We start from the raw sequence: 22,676 nt of genomic DNA, 5'->3' as shown, positions 1-22,676 counted from the left end.
TCTTTTGCTCTTCAGTGCATATCTTCCTTCCGTGGACGTTGTGGAAGATCAAGAGGGGTTTGGTTGGGCCGTGTTTGAGTTTAACTTGCAGTTCAGTCTCCTGATCTCCTAAAATAACACTGCACTCACGGGGATGGCGATATGTAATGTGGCTTAAAGTTGTCTCAACTTTTCGATAATAATAAAAAGCTTGTAGCAGGAAGTTTTCTACTTACAATGCTCTCTGAAATCACTTCTGTCTCTGTGCTACTGCTAACCTTGTTGTTCGTTTTGGGTTCTTTAGGAACCAAGCAGCAAGAAATTGTTGTCTCCCGGGGCAAGATCCTGGAGTTACTTCGCCCAGACCCCAACACGGGCAAGGTGCACACCTTGCTCACAGTGGAAGTGTTCGGGGTCATTCGCTCCCTCATGGCCTTCCGGCTCACAGGGGGCACCAAGGACTACATCGTGGTGGGCAGTGACTCGGGCCGCATCGTAATCCTGGAGTACCAGCCCTCCAAAAACGTCTTCGAAAAGATTCACCAGGAGACCTTTGGCAAGAGTGGCTGTCGACGGATTGTTCCTGGCCAGTACTTGGCCGTAGATCCAAAGGGCCGTGCTGTGATGATCAGTAAGTCCCATTTGTGAGCTTGGGCGTTTCTCATGGCGGTTTTGGGGGTTTTGTGTGTTTACGGTCTTGGGGGTATTTGTTTTGAAGCTGGTTTCTGCCAGGTGTAATTACGAGTTTCTTCTCTGACACTTTGCTGGGATATGAGACATGTTAAGGAGAAAACAGAGAAGTTTGCTGCTGCTGGAGTTGCACAGGCGAGTTTTAGTGCTAAATGYGAAGCAATTTGGAAACGAACCTGCCTGCCTGGTAGTGAGCAGCCCCCTGAATCATGAGGTCTGGAAGAACATGCAAGACTGAGGGCATTTGTGCTGCAGCAGAGTCATTCAGCTTTCAAGGCCTGAAATGATGGTGTGAATTCATGTCTCTTCTCTGAGGTATATTGTGGAGAGAGCTAAAAGCATTTCTGATCAGGCTTTGCAGATAGAACAGCTGGGTTATRTTTTTTTATAAGATTTAGCCTCTTGGTGACTTGGTTCAATACCAAAAATTGCCAGCAGATGATGAGCAGCAGCATGAGAGTGAGAACCGTGACTGCCAGTGCGTACCAGAGCTGCCTGCCTGTGACATTGCTTCCGTYAGCGCTGAGAGCAGGAGCTTATAAGTAGTTTAAAGGTCTGTGTTGGATATAACTGCTTTTTTTTCTTTTTATCTAATCACATTTTTCTTGATGAGAAGGTAGCACAGTTGTGTTTATGCCGTTCAGATGGATAGCCAGTTTGAGGCTGGCATCCTTTGCTTTTGTCATCAGGAGGATGCCCAGCTCATCCCAGCCATTGCTGCCCTCTTCTTGCAGGTGCCATTGAGAAGCAGAAGTTGGTGTACATCCTGAACAGAGACGCTGCCGCTCGCCTCACCATTTCCTCCCCTCTGGAAGCCCACAAGGCCAATACTTTGGTCTACCATGTGGTGGGAGTTGATGTAGGGTTTGAAAACCCAATGTTTGCATGTCTGGAAATGGACTATGAGGTGAGGGGAACTTGTGTTTTTTTTTCTGTCATTTGGTCTTTCCTCTTCTTTGACCTGATCTTTCAGTGGAGGCAGGGAAGGTTTACCATAATGTAATCCTCATTCGTTCAGCTGGCCAGCTTTTGGCCATCCCTTCAGTCAGATCAGGAGATTCTCTCTTTGTCTTGGTGATTCTTCATTTAGTGCTGTTCAGCTGTAAATGTACTTTCTTACTTTATTTGAATCGTTTTCTGTGCTTATTTTTGATTTCACGCTAACATTATTAAAAACTCTTTCCTGATGCATTGGCTTTGCCTCTGCAGTGATTTTCAAGAAAGAAAGCCTTCTTCTCATGCTTTAATTGAGTGACAATTAAACAAGAACCTTCCCTTTTTTAAAATACTGTCTAAATTTTAAGKAGGGAGTTTTACTTTGTTTGGAGTTTGTTTGCCTTGCCTTGTGTAGTTGTAAGATACATATTCTGAATGTCCTTTTAAATGCTACTTTTTTTGGTTATACATTCCTGACATTTTTTAAGTCCAAGGGAATTTTATCCACATAAATGGATGCCGTCATTGGCTTAAATGAAATACTGGTGTGCTGTGGTTTTAGGAAGCAGACAATGATCCAACGGGAGAAGCAGCAGCCAACACGCAGCAGACCTTGACGTTTTATGAACTGGACTTGGGTTTGAACCACGTGGTTAGGAAATACAGTGAGCCCTTGGAAGAGCATGGCAACTTCCTTATAACAGGTACTGCCTGCCCCAGCACTAAATTAATTTTTTGCAGATCTACTGACAATTCCGATTCCCCAGAGAAGCAGCATCGATAGGTTGTAACTATTATGAGTTGTCTCCGTTCATACTAATAGCCTGAGCTATTAGTATGAATTAATTCAGCTTGGAGTCAGCTGCAGGTTGCACCTTGGGGAGTGCCCTACATCTCTTAGAGATGTATCCTGAAGTCTCTCATTGATCAGAAGCTGGAGGTGTTAAGCAGTAGTTTAATTAACTGGTGATAAATTGAAAAGAATGTGTTTTTATGTAAGGCACATGTAACACTGTGCTACTCTTAAGCTAAGATGCCAGAAGTTTATATGTGTTTGAAAAGTGGATTCATGGACTCAAATCACAAGAGTTGGATGCAAAGCTACTGTCATTGGTTTGGAAAACTTGTAAACTGCATTTTTAATTTCTCAGGTAAATGGAAGCCAGGAGCAAGGGAATCCCTGTAAGCTTGTCCCATTCCTGCCTCTTCTCTGGGCAGCTCTCAGACACAGATACTGTGGCACTAGGTCTGATCAGTGCCACAGTTGTGCTGATATCCCCCTATTATGCTTGAACATCAACAGAAGCATTTTCAGAAACATATTTTGGAAATGAGAGATGTGTTCAAAAAAATCTGATATTTTTTTTTGACAGTAAGCAAACATGCCAGGAATCCAAAGGTTGTATTCAACTGACAGGTTGTTAATAATGTGTTTCAGGCATGTCATAGCTTTCTGTTATCTTTCTTTACAAAAATAAGGTATGAAACAAACAAATTGTATTTCCTTTTCCTCCTTCTTGCCCCCTTACTTCCTGATCTTAATTACGGTGCTGCCCCCTTACTATGGCACAAAATGTTGCACTTAGAGCATTTGCCTTCTTCAGTAAGGGCAGATACGTATATGTAGGGAGGTGCAGAGTAATAGAAACTGTTCTAAAGAAATCAAATGTGTTGCCAACAGCAGTCACGTGGTGGTAAGGGCTGTTCTTACAGAAATGCTTCTTTGCTGTGTTTCAGTTCCTGGTGGCTCTGATGGCCCTAGCGGTGTGCTGATTTGTTCTGAAAACTATATTACSTATAAAAACTTTGGTGACCAGCCTGATATCAGATGTCCAATTCCCAGGAGACGGGTGAGAATTTTGGCATTCTTACCTCATTTGAAAGTTATTTTTGCTGGTGCTAAACAGATACTTGATATTTGCTGCTTTGGAGTTGAAGGCATCATTGAGGGAAAAGCCTGTCTGCCCCGAGTGGAGGCTCATCTATCTTAGAGGCTGCATTCCCCTCATGTGAGGCAAGGCGAGGGTAAGTGTAGCCTGAAATGATGAGTTTGATTCATGTCTCTTCTCTGAGATTTATGCTGGAGATAGTCCAGTGACTCTGATCAGGCGCAGCCTGGCAGTATTAGGGTTGCCAGAGGCAGCAAGTTGTGGTTGCCATCATGCACGCAGGTGAGTTTGGTAGCTGCCCTGTTSTATCTCATGCTGCCTCCTCCTCCCTCACTGTTGTGTCTTTTAGCTTGAGGCACCACTGTAGGCCAGGTGCTAAGAAGCAGCTTTGTTTGGATTGCAGCCCTCTCCTCCTGTGGTTAGTTTGCATGTACGAGAGCCCGCTGGGGAAGCAGGGGAAAGAAGTTGGAGAGGAATGTATAAACCTGGGGTCTTAGAAACATATTTCTCCCTGGGGCAAAGATGTAGCCAGGGTATTCCCAGTGTGACAAAGGGGATGAGCTTTCAGCTGAAAGCCTCTTCACATACTCTTAGACACCTGTGAAATGGAAATGCTTCACTTGGTGAGAATACGTGTGTACTTGCTGGGTAAGTCTTTTCCACCAATGATCCCCATTTTCTCTCGTGACAGAATGACTTGGATGATCCAGAGAGAGGGATGATTTTTGTCTGCTCTGCTACACATAAGACCAAATCGATGTTTTTCTTCTTGGCCCAGACAGAGCAGGGAGACATCTTCAAAATTACRCTCGAGACTGATGAAGACATGGTAAGCATCAGCTGAAGAGGAACCCAATTAAGTGTTTTACAATTAATTTGAGATGTTCACAGGAACTGCTTTCCATCTCTTACTGAATATTTACTAGTGGTGGTATTTGGGGTTTCTGTTGTTTTTTGTTATCACAGAATGGTTAAGGTTGGAAGGGACCTCTAGAGATCATCTAGTCCAACCTGTTATTTTGTTTTTGATTTCATGTAACTGTCTTGGTAGGACTAATCTCATGACTTGAAGTGACTTTCTGCTGCTTGGCCTAGTATTTTGCAATAAAAAGAAAGCTGTGCTGCAGAGAACTAGCAGAGTTTTTTGATCAATAGTGATTGCAAGTTCTTCATCTAAACACGACCAGCAGGTCAAGGGAGGTGATTCTGCCCTTCTACTGAGCTCTGGTGAGGCCGCACCTGGAGTTCTGTGTGCAGTTCTGAGCTCCCCAGTATAAGAGGAACACGGAGCTCCTAGAGAGGGTCCAGCAGAGAGCAACTAAGATGATGAAGGGACTGGAACATCTCTCATATGAGGAGAGACTGAGTGAGTTGGGCCTCACTGAGGCTTGGAGAAGAGAAGGCTGAGAGGGGGTATGATTAACATGTATAAGTTCATGAAGGGGGAATGTAGGGAGGAAGGGGCCAGGCTCTTCTCATTGGTGGTGGCCAGCGATAGGACAAGGGGCAATGGGTGTAAGCTGCAACACAGGAAGTTCCATCTCCATCTGAGGAAGAACTTCTTTACTGTGAGGGTGCCAGAGCCCTGGCACAGGCTGCCCAGGGAGGTTGTGGAGTCTCCTTCTCTGGAAGTCTTCAGAACCCGCCTGGATGCCACCCTGTGCCACACGCTCTGGGTGTCCCTGCTGGAGCAGGAAGGTTGGACTAGATGATCTCTAGAGGTCCCTTCCAACCTTGAACATTCTATGATTCTATGGCAAATTTGACACGAATATTAAAAGTGTAGCATCTTCAAGTGACTTCATATTGATCTTGGACATTCCAGCAAGAGTTGTTTTGACTGTATCAAATGTAGCAATTTTCTCAGAATGAGTTTTACTTTTTTTTCACATCTAGGAATTAGGTGGTAGTGATGAACCGAAGAGGATTTCTTCTCTCTTGAAGAGAGCTTGCGATTTTCCTAGCTGTTTCTTCACACTGACTCAGTATTTCAAAAAAAACCCAGAAAGACGTAAATTAAAGAAATCCTAACTTATGTTTTCGGGGAAATCTGTTGGATTTCATAACACAAAGTTATGGTGAGATTGTGCGTGAAACTTTTGGRGATTATTTTTAGGAAACTGTTCTTACTAAATCACATATGCAGTGATCTAGCATTTACATTGCCAGTTATAAACACTTCTCTTTTGGCCATTTTCAGGTAACAGAGATTCGACTGAAATACTTTGACACTGTTCCTGTAGCTGCTGCCATGTGTGTGCTGAAGACAGGGTTTCTGTTTGTGGCATCTGAATTTGGAAACCAGTGAGTAAACAACTTTACTAGAGTGTTTCCCCTGCATTCCAACAAGTTCTGTTCACAACTGCAAACTGACCTGTGACCTTACTCAAAGACAACCTGTGTTTTACTGATTGAATTATTGCTTTGCTCACGTGGTTTGAGCACAACAATTGGCTTAGATTGTGACTGAATGGGGAATTTTCTTGGAACAAAAGATCCCATGCTTGGCTTAATAGRTTCTGGAGGGTTTGAAACCTTGCATTTCTTGGAGTTTCCAAACCACATCGATTGCATTGTGTTTAAACGAGTTTGAACTGCCTTTACTTGAACTTTCATATGTATTACATAGTCATTCAAAACGCTGTGGCCTGAAAATGGGTTTGTATGCCCCTGAGTGTGATTTAACAGGTGCAAATGTGGGATTTGCTTGCACGAAAATCAGTACTGTTTTTAGAACTTCTCTGCAGAGCCAGCCACCTGGGGGAGCTCCAGACAGTTTGCTAGAGTCTAAATTCAGTTGCATAAACCAAGTTTTAGAAATCCTCGTTGCTTGAGTTTTATTAAAAACAGGAAGTAAATCACTTTTTTTCCTCTTTCACTCATGTTTAACTTGTTGATTGTAATATTTACACTGACACAACGGAATAGGAAGGTGTTTAAAAGTAATGAGGTGAGAGCAGTCCCATAAAACAACTGTGGAACTGGAGCCTTAGCCACAGGTTCTGCTCTTTGCTTCACCCATCAATTAGTGCTTTGATTCTAACATGAGAAAATYCCAAAGGCTCAAGGGTAAACAGAGCAAACCCTGAAAGTCCTGGCTACCATGAGAAAACTCTGATTTTTCTTGCAGACATCTTATCTGGTTAAGATGTCTAAGACACTGATCCTCAAGACTAAATTTTAATAACTGTACAACAGAGGGAAGGATCCTCTATCTCCCCTAGACCCCTCAAATACTTGGCTAAGCCTAACTTAGAGAAGGCTTTGTGAGCTTTGCACTAAACATCCTCTTGCTTTTTGGTCTGAAGTTACCTGTACCAGATAGCTCACCTGGGTGACGATGACGAGGAACCAGAGTTCTCTTCTGCCATGCCCCTTGAGGAAGGAGATACCTTCTTTTTCCAGCCACGACCTCTCAAGAACCTGGTGCTGGTGGATGAACTGGACAGTTTGTCTCCTATTCTGTGCTGTCAGGTATGTTGTCCCATTCACCCAGACAAGAAATCTTTCTCACTTAACAGAGCAATTAATAAGTAGATGATTTTTATCTCCACTTTTCTGTGGAGCATAAGCCATGTCAGCAGAGCAACATTGTCCTGGGTTTCCAGAATTACTGCATTGTACTAAATGCTGATAGAAAAGCAAGTCTGCTGAATCTCAGGCAGTTACTTAAGGCTGGTACCAGGCCTGGCATCCCTTGGTTGCTGTGACAGTAAACATGTATCCGGAAGTCCTGTGCACAGGCAGCAGTCCTGTGCTCATCCTTTGCTTGCTGTTAGACCAGGCCTATGTCTATTCTGCAGAAAATTTRGTTAAATTTTGCCATTATTTCAGTGCAGCAGATGGCACATGCTGTGGCAGTTCCCTGTTTTAAGTGAAGAATGATTGAATTTAAACACAATAACAACGTATAAAGCTTGGGTTTATTTTCAATTGGGTGTTGTTTGGCACTGTTTCTCTACATAGATAGCGGATTTGGCCAATGAAGACACCCCTCAGTTGTATGTGGCCTGTGGTCGGGGACCCCGCTCATCTCTGAGGGTTCTGAGACATGGACTTGAGGTAAGACTTCCAGTGCTTTGCGAAAACARCTTTGTAGGCAGGGGGAATAATGCAAGAAAATCCTTGAAATAAGAGTGCTGAAGTGAAGGGGAGATTCTAGTCTGGGAAGAGCATCTTTCTGCAGGTGTTTATTTCTTCCTGAAAATACGAGAGTTTTGCTGCTTGCTCTCAGTCTTGAAGGCTTTTTTGTTCATAAGCAGATGCATTTGGGCTCCTCTGTAGTTTGAGTGTGAGTTGGAACGTTCCAGGTGTCTGCAGCTGCTGATCTCCTGGCAGTGGTTAAGCTTATTTTAAAGCTGATCATCCGGAGCTTTAATATGAGACATTATAACCTACATGATGAGCATATTCCACCCCACAGCCCATCTGGCATGGGGAGAGAGCATCGTAATTAAGGATTTGTTAGCTTTCCTGACTGGTTTTGTAGGGTACTTACTAGTGATTGTTCAATGATTTATTGCAATAAATTCTCATCTTAACAGCCTTTTTGAAAAGARTCTGTTTTTGTTTTGTCTTAGGTGTCTGAAATGGCTGTCTCGGAGCTGCCCGGTAACCCCAATGCTGTATGGACTGTGAGGAGACATGTTGAAGGTATGCAGCATTTCCCAAAGCACAGAGGGGTAATAACATTTCTTTTGCTCAGGGAGATAAGAGAGCATGATGTGTGCGTCTGCTGTCCCTCGAAGTTCTGATCTGAATCAGTAACCTCTAGTTTGTATTTAAAAATCACCTTCTGCTCCCCTAAAATTGTCAACGGACTCTTYGACCAAGGAGCATCTGCCTGCAGCTGTGTCTGTCACCCAGTGTGCCCCATCACATGTGTGTTTCCAGCCTGAAGCCGCCCATCTTCTTASCCCAGTTGCCATAGGTTCTTGCTCTAGCATCAGTAGACGCTGATTGTGCTTTTGTCAGGAGTGCTCTTGGCCGCAGTTGTCAGCAGACACACACACGTCAACTCCTCGGGAAAGAGTGGTATTCAAGTCAGGGAACAAAGACAAGCAAATTGGCAGCAGATGAATGTTTTCTCACTTTCCTCCATGCATAGCTGCAAGGAAGACATCCTACTTGGGCTAGGAGACACTTCCTATTGAAAAACTCAGTGTTTAAGATGCTGCTAAATCCAGGAAGGTTAAGATTTGAAATAGGCAGAATGTGCTTATTTTTTTTCCCCATCCTGATCTGCAACAATGGGTTTGTCTTGCTAAAGCCTAAGAGGAAGTATAATCCTCTGTCCTGCCATCCTCGTGGATGGGAGAGTTCCTCAGATAGCCCTGTAACGCCTGAAATGAAGCTATTCTGGTTCTTCATTACTGCCTCTATGATTATTTTTGCGGCAGCACTTGGTAAAAAATAGTACTGTGGTTTCGAGGCCTGGCTGTAGAAGTGTCAGCCAGGTTAGCCTGTCGTAGTGACACGGCATCTTGTTTAAGCAGGCTTAGAGAGTAGGATGTCCTCCAGTGAGCCAGGAGCCCCGTGGGATTTCCGGACACGGTTGTGGAATTTACCTTGTCATCCGAGAGGTGCCTTCAAGCCCCGTCCCCGTGTTGTGAAATTCTTGTACAGCCTGAACAAACCCATGCTCCAGTCGTCTGGAAAATGAGTTGGTAACATTCATTTCCTCTGAGAGATGGAGGTTTCTGGCATCACCTTTGTTTATAGTTTCAAATGTTTTCTGAGTGGCCCGTCAGAGGATCATTTTCTATTTTCAGGAAATGGAGAACTACTGCTAATCTACATAAAGACCTATCTCACTGCTTTTTTTCTTAATTTTTTTTCTCCTCCCTAATACAAAATTACCCAGTTTTCAGCATGAATATCTTCTGTCTTCTGCTTGCAAAGGCTAGAATCTGTAGGTGACAGCCATACCACTTTTCAAACATAGCTTAAAATCATGTCTAAGCGATGCCCAAGTCTGACTTCTGAAGCCGTTTTTAACAGGTCTTACCCAGAAAGACTCCAGAGCACTTTCAAACATATATCTGAYTTTGAAACTGCCCGAGCGCCGTTTCTTGAGTGTTCAGTTGGCAGCATCGGGTCGTCTGGCTCTGCATGGATGCCTCGTGCTGCGAGGTCCCTGTAAGACACATACAGATTTGCAGCCCTCAGAGCAAATACTAACCCTGGCTGGTATGTGGTGATACACACTACCAATACCAAGCCTCTTTTTCTCTTCCACAGGTGGCTGGTGGTGGAGGTGCTGATCACCACAGGTGTGTACCTACTGCTAGGGGCTACTGTGCTGTCCCCCAGGTTACCCACAGAGAATCCCGAGCTCACAGGGCTCCTTTTAGGCTGAGCTTTCCACTAAATGGATTCCAGAAGCTGTTGTGTAGTTGCAGATTGTTTGCATTGTCCTTCAGGAGCTGAGGAATAGAAAGCAACCCCCATTCCACTTCAAGAGCTTTTAGGAAACAAGCTAATTGAGGATGTCTCTTCAGAAGAGTCCTTTTTCTTCTTTTTTTTTTTTTCTTAACAATGGAGGTGTTCAAGGATATTTTCAACTCCCTTCTCGAGTTGACTCCAACCTGTTTTGTACAGCCTTCCAAGAGACAAGGATCAAGTGCACTGCGAGCATCTGTAGGGATTGCTGTCCGGGGGTTGCCCTGGGGGTATGTGATGAGCACGTCCATCACATAGAAGAGCTTGGGAGACAAACTAAGCACTTCTACAGTTGAAGATTGAGATGTGGGAAGCCTGGTGACGGTGTGCACACTGCTGTGGAGGTACACGAGCTGAGGCTTAGCAGCCTCTAGTCACTGCCTGGCACTCCTGCTTGAAAAGCAGTGTGCAGTGAGTCATGGCCGCAGAGTTCTCCATGAAATAGTAAACAGAAACCCAGGAAAATATGCTGTCATCTTGTCAGGTTTTGTCATTGCTCATCTGTTGGTTCGCTGAATCCATCTGAGCTAGTGGTGACTGTGTTCATATCAGTGCAAACTCAAATGCTGTGGAGCATGTGAAAATGCAGTCAGGTAGGACTGCCTTAAAAATGGAATTGTAATGAGTGAACTCGCCGAATTTGTGACAGGTAACAAAAAGGACAGTTGTGTATAGTGCATGGACTGCAAAGTGGCGCTTTCATGACTGATCATGATGGGTCTGTGAAGCTACAGAAAGCTTGTGATGAAGATCTAAGAAAATGAGTGGAGCTATGATTGTTTGGAGTCATTCACATGTCTCTCTCTGCAGCTCCCTGTGCTGSAAGCAGCTAAGCGGAGCAGTTGCGACAGGAATAAGTTTTGTGTCTGCATACAAAATAGTGTCTGTCGGTTCCACAGTGTGGGCAGTATGGTGTTATGGTTGGGCTTGTGCAGAGCTAAGCAGRTAGCTTTTGATGTTAAAATAGATAGGTCTTTCCTTTTGCTAGCTGGGAATACTTCTCAGTGTGCCCCAGGGATTTGGKCCCCTTAGTTTAAAGCTTGGCTGTTATATTTTCTAAAGCAAAATTGTATTGTTGGAATCTAGATGAATGCGTCTTATTCACTCCATTCTGCTAAATCAAACCCTTTATTTGAAAGGCTCCAGCAGAGAGGCACTAGGCAGCACTACTAGACTTCAAGCGAAAATGCACTTGTCAGTATTGTTGATGCCGAGTTAAAAGCACGCTCTGATAMAACTAAGTTGGTGAAAAGCAAGAGCTAAAAGTATTAAGAGGTAGGAATGAGTTTTCCAAGCAGAACTAAGGGCATCTGTTTTGCTTTCAAATGGGAGTTCTTTGTCCTGCTCCAAATCACATGGCTAAGCCTCCAGCTGGGAGGTGCTGGATTATCATGGGAATGACAGCCCCCAGGGAGACAGGCAGCAGCTCTCAAGAAGTCTGGAAAACAACTATCTCCTCTGAAAAGGAATTTTTAGCACATCCTGTCGGCAGGATATTTATGAATTAAGGGCTCCGGATTTATGAATTAAGGGCTCGGGCAGTGAACTACTAGAATTTATTTTAAAAGCAGCTGAAGAATTCTCGTAGCCTTCTGCTGGAAATAGCAGGCAGCTTTCAGGGGGAGCTCTTAATTGAGTGCAGGAAACGAGCAGTGTGTAATGGTGAATGCTCTACTGAGCTCTTACCATCTGCTGTTACATTAGAGAGGTTGTCCTGCCAAGTGTTTAAATAGTTGGCCTTACGAGTCAGTTTGCATGTCCGGGTTGAGATTTTGCGTTCTGATCTCCCAAGTGGGAAGGCCTGCCTGCATATGAACCATGGTGCAGGTTTAGCCTACAGCCGCTTAAACTAGTAATGGAGTTCATGCCATAGGCCACTATTGGAATGGTTTTAATTACATTAATGGTTTTAATTACATTAAGCTCTTCCGGCTGATCAGAATTGTGGCCTGTGGTCCAGATGTTGGAGAGAGGTTGGGGGTTTTTTGTTTGTTTTTGTTTTTTTTTCCCTAAACTTGCATATTTTCTCCTCCACGTAAGAACTTCCTATTCTAAGTGTGACACAGCAAGTTTGGCAGAGCCTCTCTCCAAGCAGGGTGGGTATGGAAAGGATCAGCTCTGGGAAGCATTTGTTTCAGTTAACCCACTTCAGCTTCATGAAAGCTGTTTTGTGGTATTTGCTAGCATCCCCTCTTCATCCCCGGAAGAGTTCTTTGGGTTTCTATCTGTGTAGAAATTTGTTACTCATTTTCCTTATATCCCACACGTGCTGATTGTGGGACGGCTCTGCTGGAGGGTTGGTAACGTGATGGCTCTGTTCAGCTCTCACCCCTGTGCTGCGGTGCTTAAGTCTGAGCTCTGGGTCGAAGCAGTTAAACTGGGGAGTTTCTCCTTTTCAGGAAGCAGTGCTTGCATAACAGCATCAGCAGGGTCATGTTGCTTGACTGAGGCGCTATTACTACTCCGCTGAGACTCCTGGCTCCATTTCCCAGCAGGCTTCCTTGCTTCTGTTATATATTTTTTTWWAATTATTATTATTCTATCTTAATGAGGCTCCCTTCTCCTCCTCTTCAGTGCCTGATACTTTCTGCCAAGGGGACATGGACCACCGTAGAGAGAGGCATTCCCTTTATCCAGTCCTGCTTCCCGTCTTTCCATATTTCCGTGTGAGCCCTTCCACTGGTTATGGTTAGCAGAGTTCATCCAACCACAAGCTCCTGTGCCTATAGCTGTCGCCTTTGGGAGAATCTGGCACTGGAAGTGAAATAACTGTCACTCCAGTCAAAGTAAAGGTTAATATTTACTTTGTCTTAAAAACACACAGCTTCTGCACCCTCCTGGGGGTCTGCAAGAGTGGCTTTGTGCACGTAGGACAGTCTGACTTGTGAATGAAGGCAGAGCAGGCTGGTCCTGAGCTGTTGTTCCTGGTGCAGCTCACTGCAGCCACTAAATGCCTGGGYACCAGATGGGTGGCCCTGCAAAGCCAGGGACCCATGGGTGGTTTCTGCACGTAAGTCCTGTGAGTTTCAAGGTACTGGAGCAGACAGTTGCATTTGGCCACTTTGGGTGTTAAATCAGGACGCAGTTCCTTGTGTCAGGGTAGGACCAATGTCTTGAATGTTTCTGAACCTCTTGCTATCACTAAAAAACCAGGAATGTTGTTGCCAGAACCCAGAATGTCATGAGTTGATGCTGTATCTGGACCGTGCTCTGATCCCCTGGCTCGGTGTTGCACTGTTTGGAGTCTAGCAGTGGTTGGCTTTTGTGCAGTGTGTCCTGGAATGAACTTGCATAATATTGCTGGCAGATGTAATTATCACTGGAATTCTGCTGAGGAGTAACTGCTAAGCATCTGTGAGGCTCCAGATTTGGTTGGGACACTTGACAGTTGTGTAACCTAAAGCCTTTTTTCACTGTTTCCTTTGACCAGATGAGTTTGATGCCTATATCATTGTGTCCTTCGTAAACGCCACGCTGGTGCTGTCCATCGGAGAGACTGTAGAAGAAGTGACGGACTCTGGCTTCCTGGGTACTACGCCCACATTGTCCTGCTCTCTTCTTGGCGATGATGCTTTGGTGCAGGTAAGGAACAGCATTCTTGATGTGTCTGCTCCTGTTTGCCACTTCCTGCTTGCTGCTGTCACGCCAACAGCTGTGGATTGGTGGCAAATGCCACTTACTCAGGCTCACTCCTTTTATGTCTTGCTAATGAAGCCGGACCACCKGAAGATGGTCCTGTGCTTCAGTGAGAACTCAGCAGTTCGAAGTTGTGACACTTGCAGGTGGCAAGTGGCTTTGTCCTCGTTTAGCTCGTGTTATAACTCATAGCTCAGCACTGCGTTGTGGCTGAGTGACATTTCCATTTGGTCCTTCTGTGTCAGGATCATAAACAAGATGGGACTTTTAATGGGCTGGTAAATACAGGAATTCACGCACGACCTTTTCTCCTCTAGGTTTATCCAGATGGCATCCGGCACATCCGAGCAGATAAGAGGGTAAACGAATGGAAAACACCAGGGAAGAAAACCATTGTGAAGTGTGCCGTGAACCAGAGACAAGTGGTGATAGCCCTGACTGGAGGAGAGCTGGTTTACTTTGAGATGGACCCGGTATGTGTGTTAGTGACATAAATGATTCCAGAAGAGCGAGGCAGAACAGGCTAGAGACTGATCCTTGGACCTGCAGGAGAGGTTTCTGTATGTCCTGCCTGTCCGCACTGTGACTGTGTGATTTAGTTGAGCTAATGGCTAATTGAAAAGGAGAGACAAGATCTTGAGAAACAGAGTGGGAGAGGCTTAAAAGAGCTGTCTCAAGCTGGTTTTCCCTGGTTTTGAGGTAATAATTTCTAGTGGTTTTTTTGGGTTGTTTTTGCTCAGTCAGGACAACTGAACGAGTACACGGAGAGAAAGGAGATGTCGGCTGACGTGGTTTGCATGAGCTTGGCCAATGTTCCACCTGGAGAGCAGCGCTCCCGCTTCCTTGCTGTTGGCTTGGTGGACAACACTGTCAGAATAATTTCTCTCGATCCTTCGGTGAGTAGGTGCTTTGATGTTGCCTCTCCGCCTCTTCCGTTGGCCTGAAATCTTCAGTTTGGTTCTCCAGAGCGGGACTCTGTCCCTGTTTAGCTGTGTGGTCAGGAATGAATAGCCTGTGCATGTTTTCTTTTTCCTCTGCTGAGTTTTGTAGAAATGTAGCCCTTGAGTCCATCCTATAGCAGATTCCTTTGTTTTATCTAATCTCACCTGTGCCTAGAGGCTCAGTCATCTTCTTACTTTTCTGCTTCATGATTTCTGTCTATGTCTGCAGGCAAATTAGCGGCAGTCTTGTCACATCTTTACCTGCAGTAAATGAGCATTTAAAGGAAAACTAAAATAACCTGAGCTTTGCTCAAGTTTCTCAATACTAAGTAACTGTGAATTTTATCAGCACAGTTTGGAAGTGCTGAATATTTCTTTCTGGGGATCTCGAGAGGAATTTTTTGGCTCCTTACAAGCCATGCAAGTGCCCTCCAGCTGTGGCCAGCGCTGATTGGTGTGGTGTCTCTTTTCTGGCACAAACAGGACTGTTTGCAGCCGCTGAGCATGCAGGCCCTGCCCGCGCAGCCCGAGTCGCTCTGCATCGTGGAGATGGGCGGCACCGAGAAGCAGGATGAGCTGGGGGAGAGGGGTTCCATCGGCTTCCTCTACTTGAACATCGGGCTGCAGGTGAGAGCTGCTGCTGACAGGCCCATCGCAGGGTGATGTGGGGCTGACCGACTCCGTCAGCGTGCAGTGAAAGAACGTAAAGCTTCCTGAGTTACAAATGCTTAATGGCAGTAAATGGGGARTTCACTCTGAGACTTAGCAGAGGTGCAAGTTTCCTCCTGCATTCCTAGCCTTTGGACTAGTGTCAGCACAGCATATTCTTCCAGACTTAATGCAGGACAAAAATTGCGTTTCCTCTTCCAGAAAGAGGGCAAGGCTGAAAAATTTCTAGGTGAAATGCTTTGGACTAGTTTTTCACAAACTGCCTGTAGGGCAGAGCATCAAAGAAGTGAGTGCCCACAATCACATGCTGTGCTCTAATAAACTGCTGTTGTGCAGCTTTTATTGTATCCAGTGCTAACTCTGTGATCTTTGACCAAAAACTATTTTGACGATCCAACATGTGGTGAAAATAATCAGAGCAATCCAGGTTTTTTTACATGCCTCGACCGTGATGTCAGAATGCAGATTCTTCTTAAGCAGCACTGGCTTTGGAGGTAAATACTTTGCACTGGGAAGGATGAGTGTCTGGAGTCAGTCCCCAGGTTTTTCAGGTTCAATGTGAATCATTAAATTTTTTAACATTAAGCACYGATTTAGATAGAGCTTGGCAGAAACAGGTTGTATCGAATGCCAGGAAAACAACCGYGTAATGCTTGATGAATTGCCTCTTCTGTTTGGACTAATGTAACGCCTGTAGTTAGGCTTGCTTCTCTGTAGCTCTGACCAAACCTTCCGCTTTCCTCACAYTCAGAACGGTGTGCTGCTGCGAACTGTCCTGGATCCTGTTACGGGGGATCTTTCCGATACCAGGACCAGATACCTTGGCTCGCGGCCCGTGAAACTCTTCCGAGTGCGAATGCAAGGCCAAGAGGCGGTGAGTAAAGCGAGATCCCCCAGGGTGCAGGGCTGCTCCCTTCAGAGTGTCCCAGCTTTCCTGGTGGTGGCAGGGAGGAGACATGTCCTTMGAGCCCAGCAGGACCTTCTGGATAAGGGTGGGAAGTGGAATGACTTCATTATGGAGCTGCCTGGCTCGCAGCTTGCTCTTTCTTGAACAGCCTTGCTCATGTTGGTATTCCCCTCGCTTCCTCGGAAGCGGCGGGTGTTGCTGTTCTCTGAACCAGCACCCATCTGACCTGTGGACTGTGTGTAAAACTCCTGGGCAGATTCTTTAGCTGAGAGAGACTAAAACAGCTTGTCCTGCTTGCCTCGGTACACAGAGGCTGAAGGAGCCACCTGTGCCAACGTTTTCCTRGTCCTTGACCACTGGACGATGCAGCTCATGGTCATCTCCTCTGTGTTAACAGTGGTTGCTCAGCTGACATGCATGGTTCAAGGAAAATATTTGCAGGATTTGGCATGGAAGGGAGAACATATTTCAGCGGCAGTGCCATTTGCAGCCCTCCTGATGTGCCACTGGGGAGATCAGCCACCTCCTGATTGACTCATTTTTGGATGACAGTTTTAAGGTTGAGAAATATTGCCGACCAACCTAGGGGCCTGGGTCTGCCAATCTGAGCTGTGCTTGGAGCTTACAGTACATGGTGTCAATCTGCTTGGCCCGCTGTAACTTGGAAGGGAGATGCTCTGCAGCTCGGATTTAAAAAAACAAAAAATAGCTGAGTGCTTTTCATCTTTGAGACCAGTTTCACTTCCTTGCCCTACAAAATGGAGAGAGGGGAGAAAAAAAAAGTATACTACTTATGGCCAGCGAGCAATGGACTCGGAAAAGCCTGTGAATGTTTCAGTGCGATTTCAGCTTTTATCTCTTGGGCAGAGTATGAGGCTGTGTTGAAGTTCATTTGGCCAAATGTTTCAAGTTTGAAGGGCTTAAAAATCCATTTATTTCTGTTTCCCTTGATTGAAAGCAGGCCATGGACTTTTCTTTTTAATAAGTTTTACTTTAGGACCCCCAAAGCCCAATGCTAAGGCATGGGAATGTGACAAAGCTGTAAATATTTATTTTAAAAGATGTGTTCCCATTTGAATGGGTTATTATTGTAGAAAGGCAGGGGAAAAAGAAGAAAAACACCCTATGGAAGTATTTGTTGATCTTGGCTTTTTCAGATAAATAGTTTTTACAGTTCCTCAGTGTCCATTGTCTTTACAGTGACTTAGAGTTCCTCTTTGCGCAGTGCATGATTTCCAGATAAAGTATTTCTGGAAAACAAGCAGCATTTCCCCAGGTAAGCTCTGGGCAGTGTGGAGTCCCTCCCCACCCATGAGCCTTCCCTAGTTCTGGGGCATAAGAGTCCAGTTGCTGCCCTGTCCGTCTCTCCGTATTGCAGGGAGTGACCTTGTCCCATTTGCAGCCATTCAGTTTGCCGTGTCTGCCTGTCTTTCCCAGGTGCTGGCCATGTCGAGCCGCTCCTGGCTCAGCTATTCCTATCAGTCTCGTTTCCACCTCACCCCCTTGTCCTATGAAACCCTGGAGTTCGCGTCCGGATTTGCTTCAGAGCAGTGCCCAGAGGGCATCGTGGCCATCTCCACAAACACACTGAGGTAAGAACTGATGGGCAACACTTCATGCTCCTGAGCTGGGCTGCCAGGCAGTGGGAGAGCTGCCGAGTTATGACTAGAGATTCAAAAGGGAAAGGTCAAGTGTCTTGCCTTTAACTTAAAGGATGTCCAAGGTGAGTTGGTTATGCGTAAAGAAAATTCGAGAGTTCAGTTGAGCCCCACAATTCAAGCCCCAGAACAGGTTTCAGAAAACAAATGCAACACAAGATAGTCCTGCCGTCAAAAAGAAGTAGGATGCACTGTGCTGCTCTAATTTGTGTTTTCAAACTTGTTTTAAGGAACAAATGTAATTCAAGCTGTCCTTAAATGCTCAAATTTTGGGGGGAGGAAAGTTGTTAACGTCTAAGAACCTGTCATGTATTAGGATCTTGTGGTTTATGATCTCCAGTGGCGGCTTTGCAGAAACTAGGGCATGTGATTTAAGAAAGCGGAGGCGTGACAGTGGCGTGTTTGTTGCCTCTTTTACAGTTCAGCTTCGACACTTAATAAAAAGATAAGTGAAAATAATAGGGGAACACAAATCCAGGAGCTCTGCTTTATGTACTYGAACAGGCACTTTTTTCATATCTGTCCTCATTAGAATATTGTAGCATTCATTGCTTCTGAAGGAGTCTTTCTTTCTGGAGAGACTTGCGGTTTTTGGTCTCCACATGCCAGAAGAGCTGGCGTCTCAGCTGGCAAGTCGCAAGAACTTGGCCGTTCAGGCGCTAGCGTTTTTCATACCCTCCTAACTAAAGCTCCTCAGAGGAGGAGTTGATCACTTGCCAGACCAAGTCTTGTCACGTTTAGGTTTGGATGACGTGGCCCCAAAGGTGCCCTTTCTCACTTCAGAGTGCTCTTTGTTCCTCTTTGGGGTGCACTTGCTTCAGCATCGCAGCGTTGTGCCCAGAAGGGACAACAGGCACTCGGAGCTACCCCAGRGGCAGTGGGTGCCTGAGTTGGACACAGGACAATAGGGGACACCCGTACCCACTTCCTAGAACTATTTGCTAGCCGCCGTGTGCTCTGAGGAAGGATTTTCACCCATCTCCAGCAGTGACTGTTTTCACAGACCTAAAGCTCAGCTCCAGTCTTGTTCTTTTTGTTACRTTTGCCCTATGTTGAACCCATTACGTCTTTATCCCCCAGGATTTTGGCTCTGGAGAAGCTGGGTGCAGTCTTCAACCAGATCGCCTTCCCCTTGCAATACACGCCCCGAAAATTTGTCATTCATCCCGAGAGCAACAACCTGATCATCATCGAGACGGACCACAACGCTTACACTGAGGCCACCAAAGCCCAGAGAAAGCAGCAAATGGCTGAGGTAGTGGCGGTGGTGGGGACGGGTATACAAGCTCTGCCTGCTCTTCAGTGTTAGTTGCTCCTTAATAGCAGGCTTTGTGTTATCTGGCCTCCCACTCTTCTGAATTCTCTCCCAATTTCTGAAGAAATTACTGTCTGATGCTCTTTTCTTTGTATGTTGTTATGGTTTAAGAACCGCTCATTGGGGCTGAATCCCCGATGCAGCAGTCTTCGTGTTTTTCATGACAGAGGCTGCTGGAACTTTAGTGGGTTGTTTTCTTCATTTTCCCCTATGTCATTCCCAGAACTGTCACTTTGGAGAAGGAATTTTCCAGACGACTTCCTTGCAGGCAGGGAAGSGCAGATAGCGCTGTGCTCAGAGCCTTCCTGGGGAATAAGCTCAGAGGAGCCTTAGGATTCAATAGCTTCCTATGCCCACAGGCAGTACCTTGCCCCAGCCTGTCTGGAAAGGAAATCCTCTCATCTATTTTTTTTTCCCCTCACCCTTTATGTCTTAGGAAATGGTGGAGGCTGCAGGGGAAGATGAGAGGGAACTGGCTGCGGAGATGGCCGCAGCCTTTCTGAATGAGAATCTTCCCGAGTCCATCTTCGGGGCTCCCAAGGCAGGAAATGGACAGTGGGCCTCTGTTATCAGGGTGATGAACCCTATCCAGGGAAATACGTTAGATTTGGTCCAACTGGAGCAGAATGAAGCTGCTTTCAGGTAAGAAGCCATGGCAGATGCAGCAAGGATCTCTGTCGTGATAATACTTAAGTGCTTTGTCTTGTTTTACTCAACTGTTCATAACTCAAAGGCCAAATGTAGCAGGTTACCAGAAGACAGAGTTTAAATGCCCAGAGTGGTTTCCATGGGCTTTTYTTCCATGGATTTTTGTCTTGCTCTCCCACTGTGCTCTGTCTCTGCATGTAGCACTGAGAACTCCTGTAGTTCCCCAGATGTGCTTGCYGGACTTCATCAGAGAAGGAAAAACAGTGGGATGAGAAAAATAGATAGGGGAACTGGAAACATAAAAACTTGTTGTCTTTCACTTAGGTCATCTTTCACTTGGACTCAGATCATGCAAGGATGGGCTGAGTGGGAAGGAAAYGTTGCAGGGACTGTCTGGGAAAGGCCAACAGATTTACTGTAAAGAACAGTAATGGGTAGCAGAGGGAAGTGCTTCAGCAGGTGGAGTTAGGTCGTGCTGGTCCAAAAGRCTGAATCTGGCCTCCTGCTTGGTCCAGGGCTTCCAGCCTGGCTGAGCTAGGCTGGCTGGGCAGGAAATTCCAGTGAAAGATGAGGAAAGMTGTATGTACATACCCACATTGGAGCAGCCTTTGGAAAACAGCTTTTTTTATGGGGAGAAGGGAAGGACGAAGGAATCGCTTTAGCCCCTTCTGCAGGGAGGCAGAAATGTCCACCAAGCTTTGGATACTTGAAGGTTGAGCTCCTGAACCTCTACCTAATGAGAACCATTCTGTCAGACTGGGGAGGAGTAACCCCAGGCACCAGTACAGATTAGGGGATGACCTGTTGGAAAGCAGCTCTATGGAGAGGGACCAGGGAGTCCTGGTTGACACCAAGTTAATCATGAGGCAGTAGAGCTCTTGTGGCCAAGGAGGCCATTGGACTCCTGGCTGCATCAGGAAGATGTTGCCCCTCTACTCAGCTCTAGTGAGGCCATCCCTGGAATATTGGGGGCAATTCTGGGCTCCCCGGTATAAGAGGGGCATGGAGTTTCTAGAGAGGGTCCAGCAGAGGGCAACAAAGATGATGAAGGGACTGGAACATCTCTCGAATGAGGAGAGACTGAGTGAGTTGGGCCTRTTTTCTCTGGCGAAGAGAAGACTGAGAGGGGATGTGATTAACATGCATRAGGACATGAAGGGGGAATGTAGGGAGGAGGGGGCCAAGCTCTTCTCAGTGGTGGCCAGTGACAGGACAAGGGGCAGTGGGTGCAAACTGCAACACAGGCAGTTCCATSTCCATGTGAGGAAGGACTTGACTGTGAGGGTGCCAGAGCCCTGGCACAGGCTGCCCAGGGAGGTTGTGGAGGCTCCTTCTCTGGAGGTCTTCAAACCCGCCTGGCTGCCACCCTGTGCCCCGTGCTCTGGGTGTCCCTGCTGGAGCAGGAAGATTGGACTAGATGATCCCTAGAGGTCCCTTCCAACTTTAAACATTCCATGATTCTGTGAGAATAATGGAGTGTTTGTGTGGCCCTGGTTTCTCTGTGCTCATCACTCTGCCTTGTCGTCCCCAGCGTGGCTGTGTGCCGCTTCTCCAATACTGGTGAGGACTGGTACGTGCTGGTGGGAGTTGCCAAGGACCTGATTCTGAACCCGCGCTCGGTCGCCGGCGGATTTGTCTATACGTACAAGCTGGTGAACGGTGGCGAGAAGCTGGAGTTTCTGCACAAGGTGAGACGGAGAGACAGTTTGGTTGGGAATGCCTGGGCCRTCTCCAGGCAGAGGATAGCTGTTTCCTCACCCTCAGGGATAGAGTAGCATCGCGGCCCTCTCACTGAGATGGCTGTGCTTGTGTGACACATGCAGGAAGCAATCTCAAAGGAAACAAGTTACCTCCTCCACCAARCTCATTTGCAACATCTTTGGCCAAGCCGAGATTGGAACCCAGCTCTCCCAGGAGTCCTGCTTCTCTGCCTTAGCTCTAGTCTCACCCATCTAATTGGCACTGTGAGGGGGCAGAAGCAGTGTTCGTGTCRCAGGGAGAGGAGAGCCACAGCTCTGTTTCTGTTTTGGAAGATGAGCTCAGAAGGCTGCTCTGAAGGTTTGTTTACAAAGCAAATTGGGCACTCGGTCCTTGGCACGATGCCTGTAGCCAGTGTGAGCTGTCATCTTTCCTGTGGTGCTGCCTTGGTTGCATGTAGAAAGGATTATTCTCCTAGTGACCGTCTCACTTGACAAGCCCCTAGGGCGTTAGTGAGGATTTCAGGAAAACTGTGATAAAATGGAATTCTGTTTTTCTTCCCACGTGCTTCAAGCATGGCTGAGATTAGAGCAGATGAGCACAGGGAAAGGAATGTTGCGGCTTCCTTCACTTCCCACAGCCCTGATGCAATGAGTGGGTTTTATCCTGGAGCGGAGCCTTTTCTGGTGCCRTTAACACCCGCCTTGGAATTGACAGAATTGGTCTTTGGAAATAACTGGTCTGAGCCAATGCAAGCAAAAGTAACAACACTCTCTAAGTGGAACCCTCCAACAAATTCGCTTTCTCCACTGAGGCTGATCCGTTTGGATTAGTGATGGAGAGTTTGCAGTCCTGAGTGAGTATAGCTGTGGGCACACTAACATTGTTCAGATGGAAGACTTCCTTCTGTAGCAGCTCCAGAGCATCCGTGGCAGATGCTGAACTAGAATCATGCCTCTATTTAGGGGGAAAAAAAAAAACAGATAACCTGGAAGGGCTTAAGCAAAGGGTAAAATCTTTCTATTGGTAATAAAGCAAAACYAGCAACTGAAGTAACAGGTTTTCCCTCCTTTTGCTGCCCATTCAGTGTGAGCTTCTTGCAGCAGTCCCATGGAAGGTACAATTGAAGATGTACAGAATAGTTCCCTGTATGGCATCTTCTTGAAAAGCCTACAGAGGATCCACTGTTGCCTCTCCTATGGATACCTTATCCTATGGATACCTTATCCTATGGATACCTTATCCTATGGATACCTTATCCTATGGATA

The 22,676-nt window shown here is 46.1% G+C and overlaps 1 protein-coding gene and 2 non-coding genes across 3 annotated transcripts in view; all 3 read left to right on the top strand.

Annotated features, from left to right (window-relative positions):
- The first annotated feature begins 285 nt into the window (after positions 1 to 285).
- Positions 286 to 22,676, top strand: part of SF3B3 (splicing factor 3b subunit 3) — a 27,546-nt gene continuing 5,155 nt past the window's right edge. Inside the window, exons 1-18 of the mRNA XM_026034371.1 lie at positions 286 to 610; positions 1,404 to 1,576; positions 2,168 to 2,309; positions 3,343 to 3,455; positions 4,186 to 4,323; positions 5,695 to 5,798; positions 6,803 to 6,968; positions 7,461 to 7,556; positions 8,075 to 8,147; positions 13,366 to 13,517; positions 13,889 to 14,044; positions 14,312 to 14,467; positions 14,996 to 15,139; positions 15,933 to 16,055; positions 17,526 to 17,680; positions 18,827 to 19,001; positions 19,498 to 19,703; positions 21,241 to 21,397. Of these exons, the coding sequence (XP_025890156.1) occupies positions 409 to 610; positions 1,404 to 1,576; positions 2,168 to 2,309; positions 3,343 to 3,455; positions 4,186 to 4,323; positions 5,695 to 5,798; positions 6,803 to 6,968; positions 7,461 to 7,556; positions 8,075 to 8,147; positions 13,366 to 13,517; positions 13,889 to 14,044; positions 14,312 to 14,467; positions 14,996 to 15,139; positions 15,933 to 16,055; positions 17,526 to 17,680; positions 18,827 to 19,001; positions 19,498 to 19,703; positions 21,241 to 21,397 (2,631 nt within the window). The 5' untranslated portion in view covers positions 286 to 408. The remainder of the gene's footprint in view (positions 611 to 1,403; positions 1,577 to 2,167; positions 2,310 to 3,342; positions 3,456 to 4,185; positions 4,324 to 5,694; positions 5,799 to 6,802; positions 6,969 to 7,460; positions 7,557 to 8,074; positions 8,148 to 13,365; positions 13,518 to 13,888; positions 14,045 to 14,311; positions 14,468 to 14,995; positions 15,140 to 15,932; positions 16,056 to 17,525; positions 17,681 to 18,826; positions 19,002 to 19,497; positions 19,704 to 21,240; positions 21,398 to 22,676) is intronic.
- LOC112943306 lies at positions 944 to 1,025 on the top strand. Its single transcript, XR_003248547.1, has one exon. It is a non-coding gene; the product is annotated as a small nucleolar RNA SNORD111 (small nucleolar RNA).
- LOC112943305 lies at positions 3,638 to 3,717 on the top strand. The gene has a single exon (XR_003248546.1). It is a non-coding gene; the product is annotated as a small nucleolar RNA SNORD111 (small nucleolar RNA).

This window comes from Nothoprocta perdicaria, unplaced genomic scaffold, assembly GCF_003342845.1.
Source record: "Nothoprocta perdicaria isolate Ctin4 unplaced genomic scaffold, notPer1 scaffold_143, whole genome shotgun sequence".
In the NCBI taxonomy this organism is placed as follows: Eukaryota; Metazoa; Chordata; class Aves; order Tinamiformes; family Tinamidae; genus Nothoprocta; species Nothoprocta perdicaria.
Note: the sequence above shows the minus strand (reverse complement) of the source record. Positions and strands in the feature narration are given on the sequence as shown.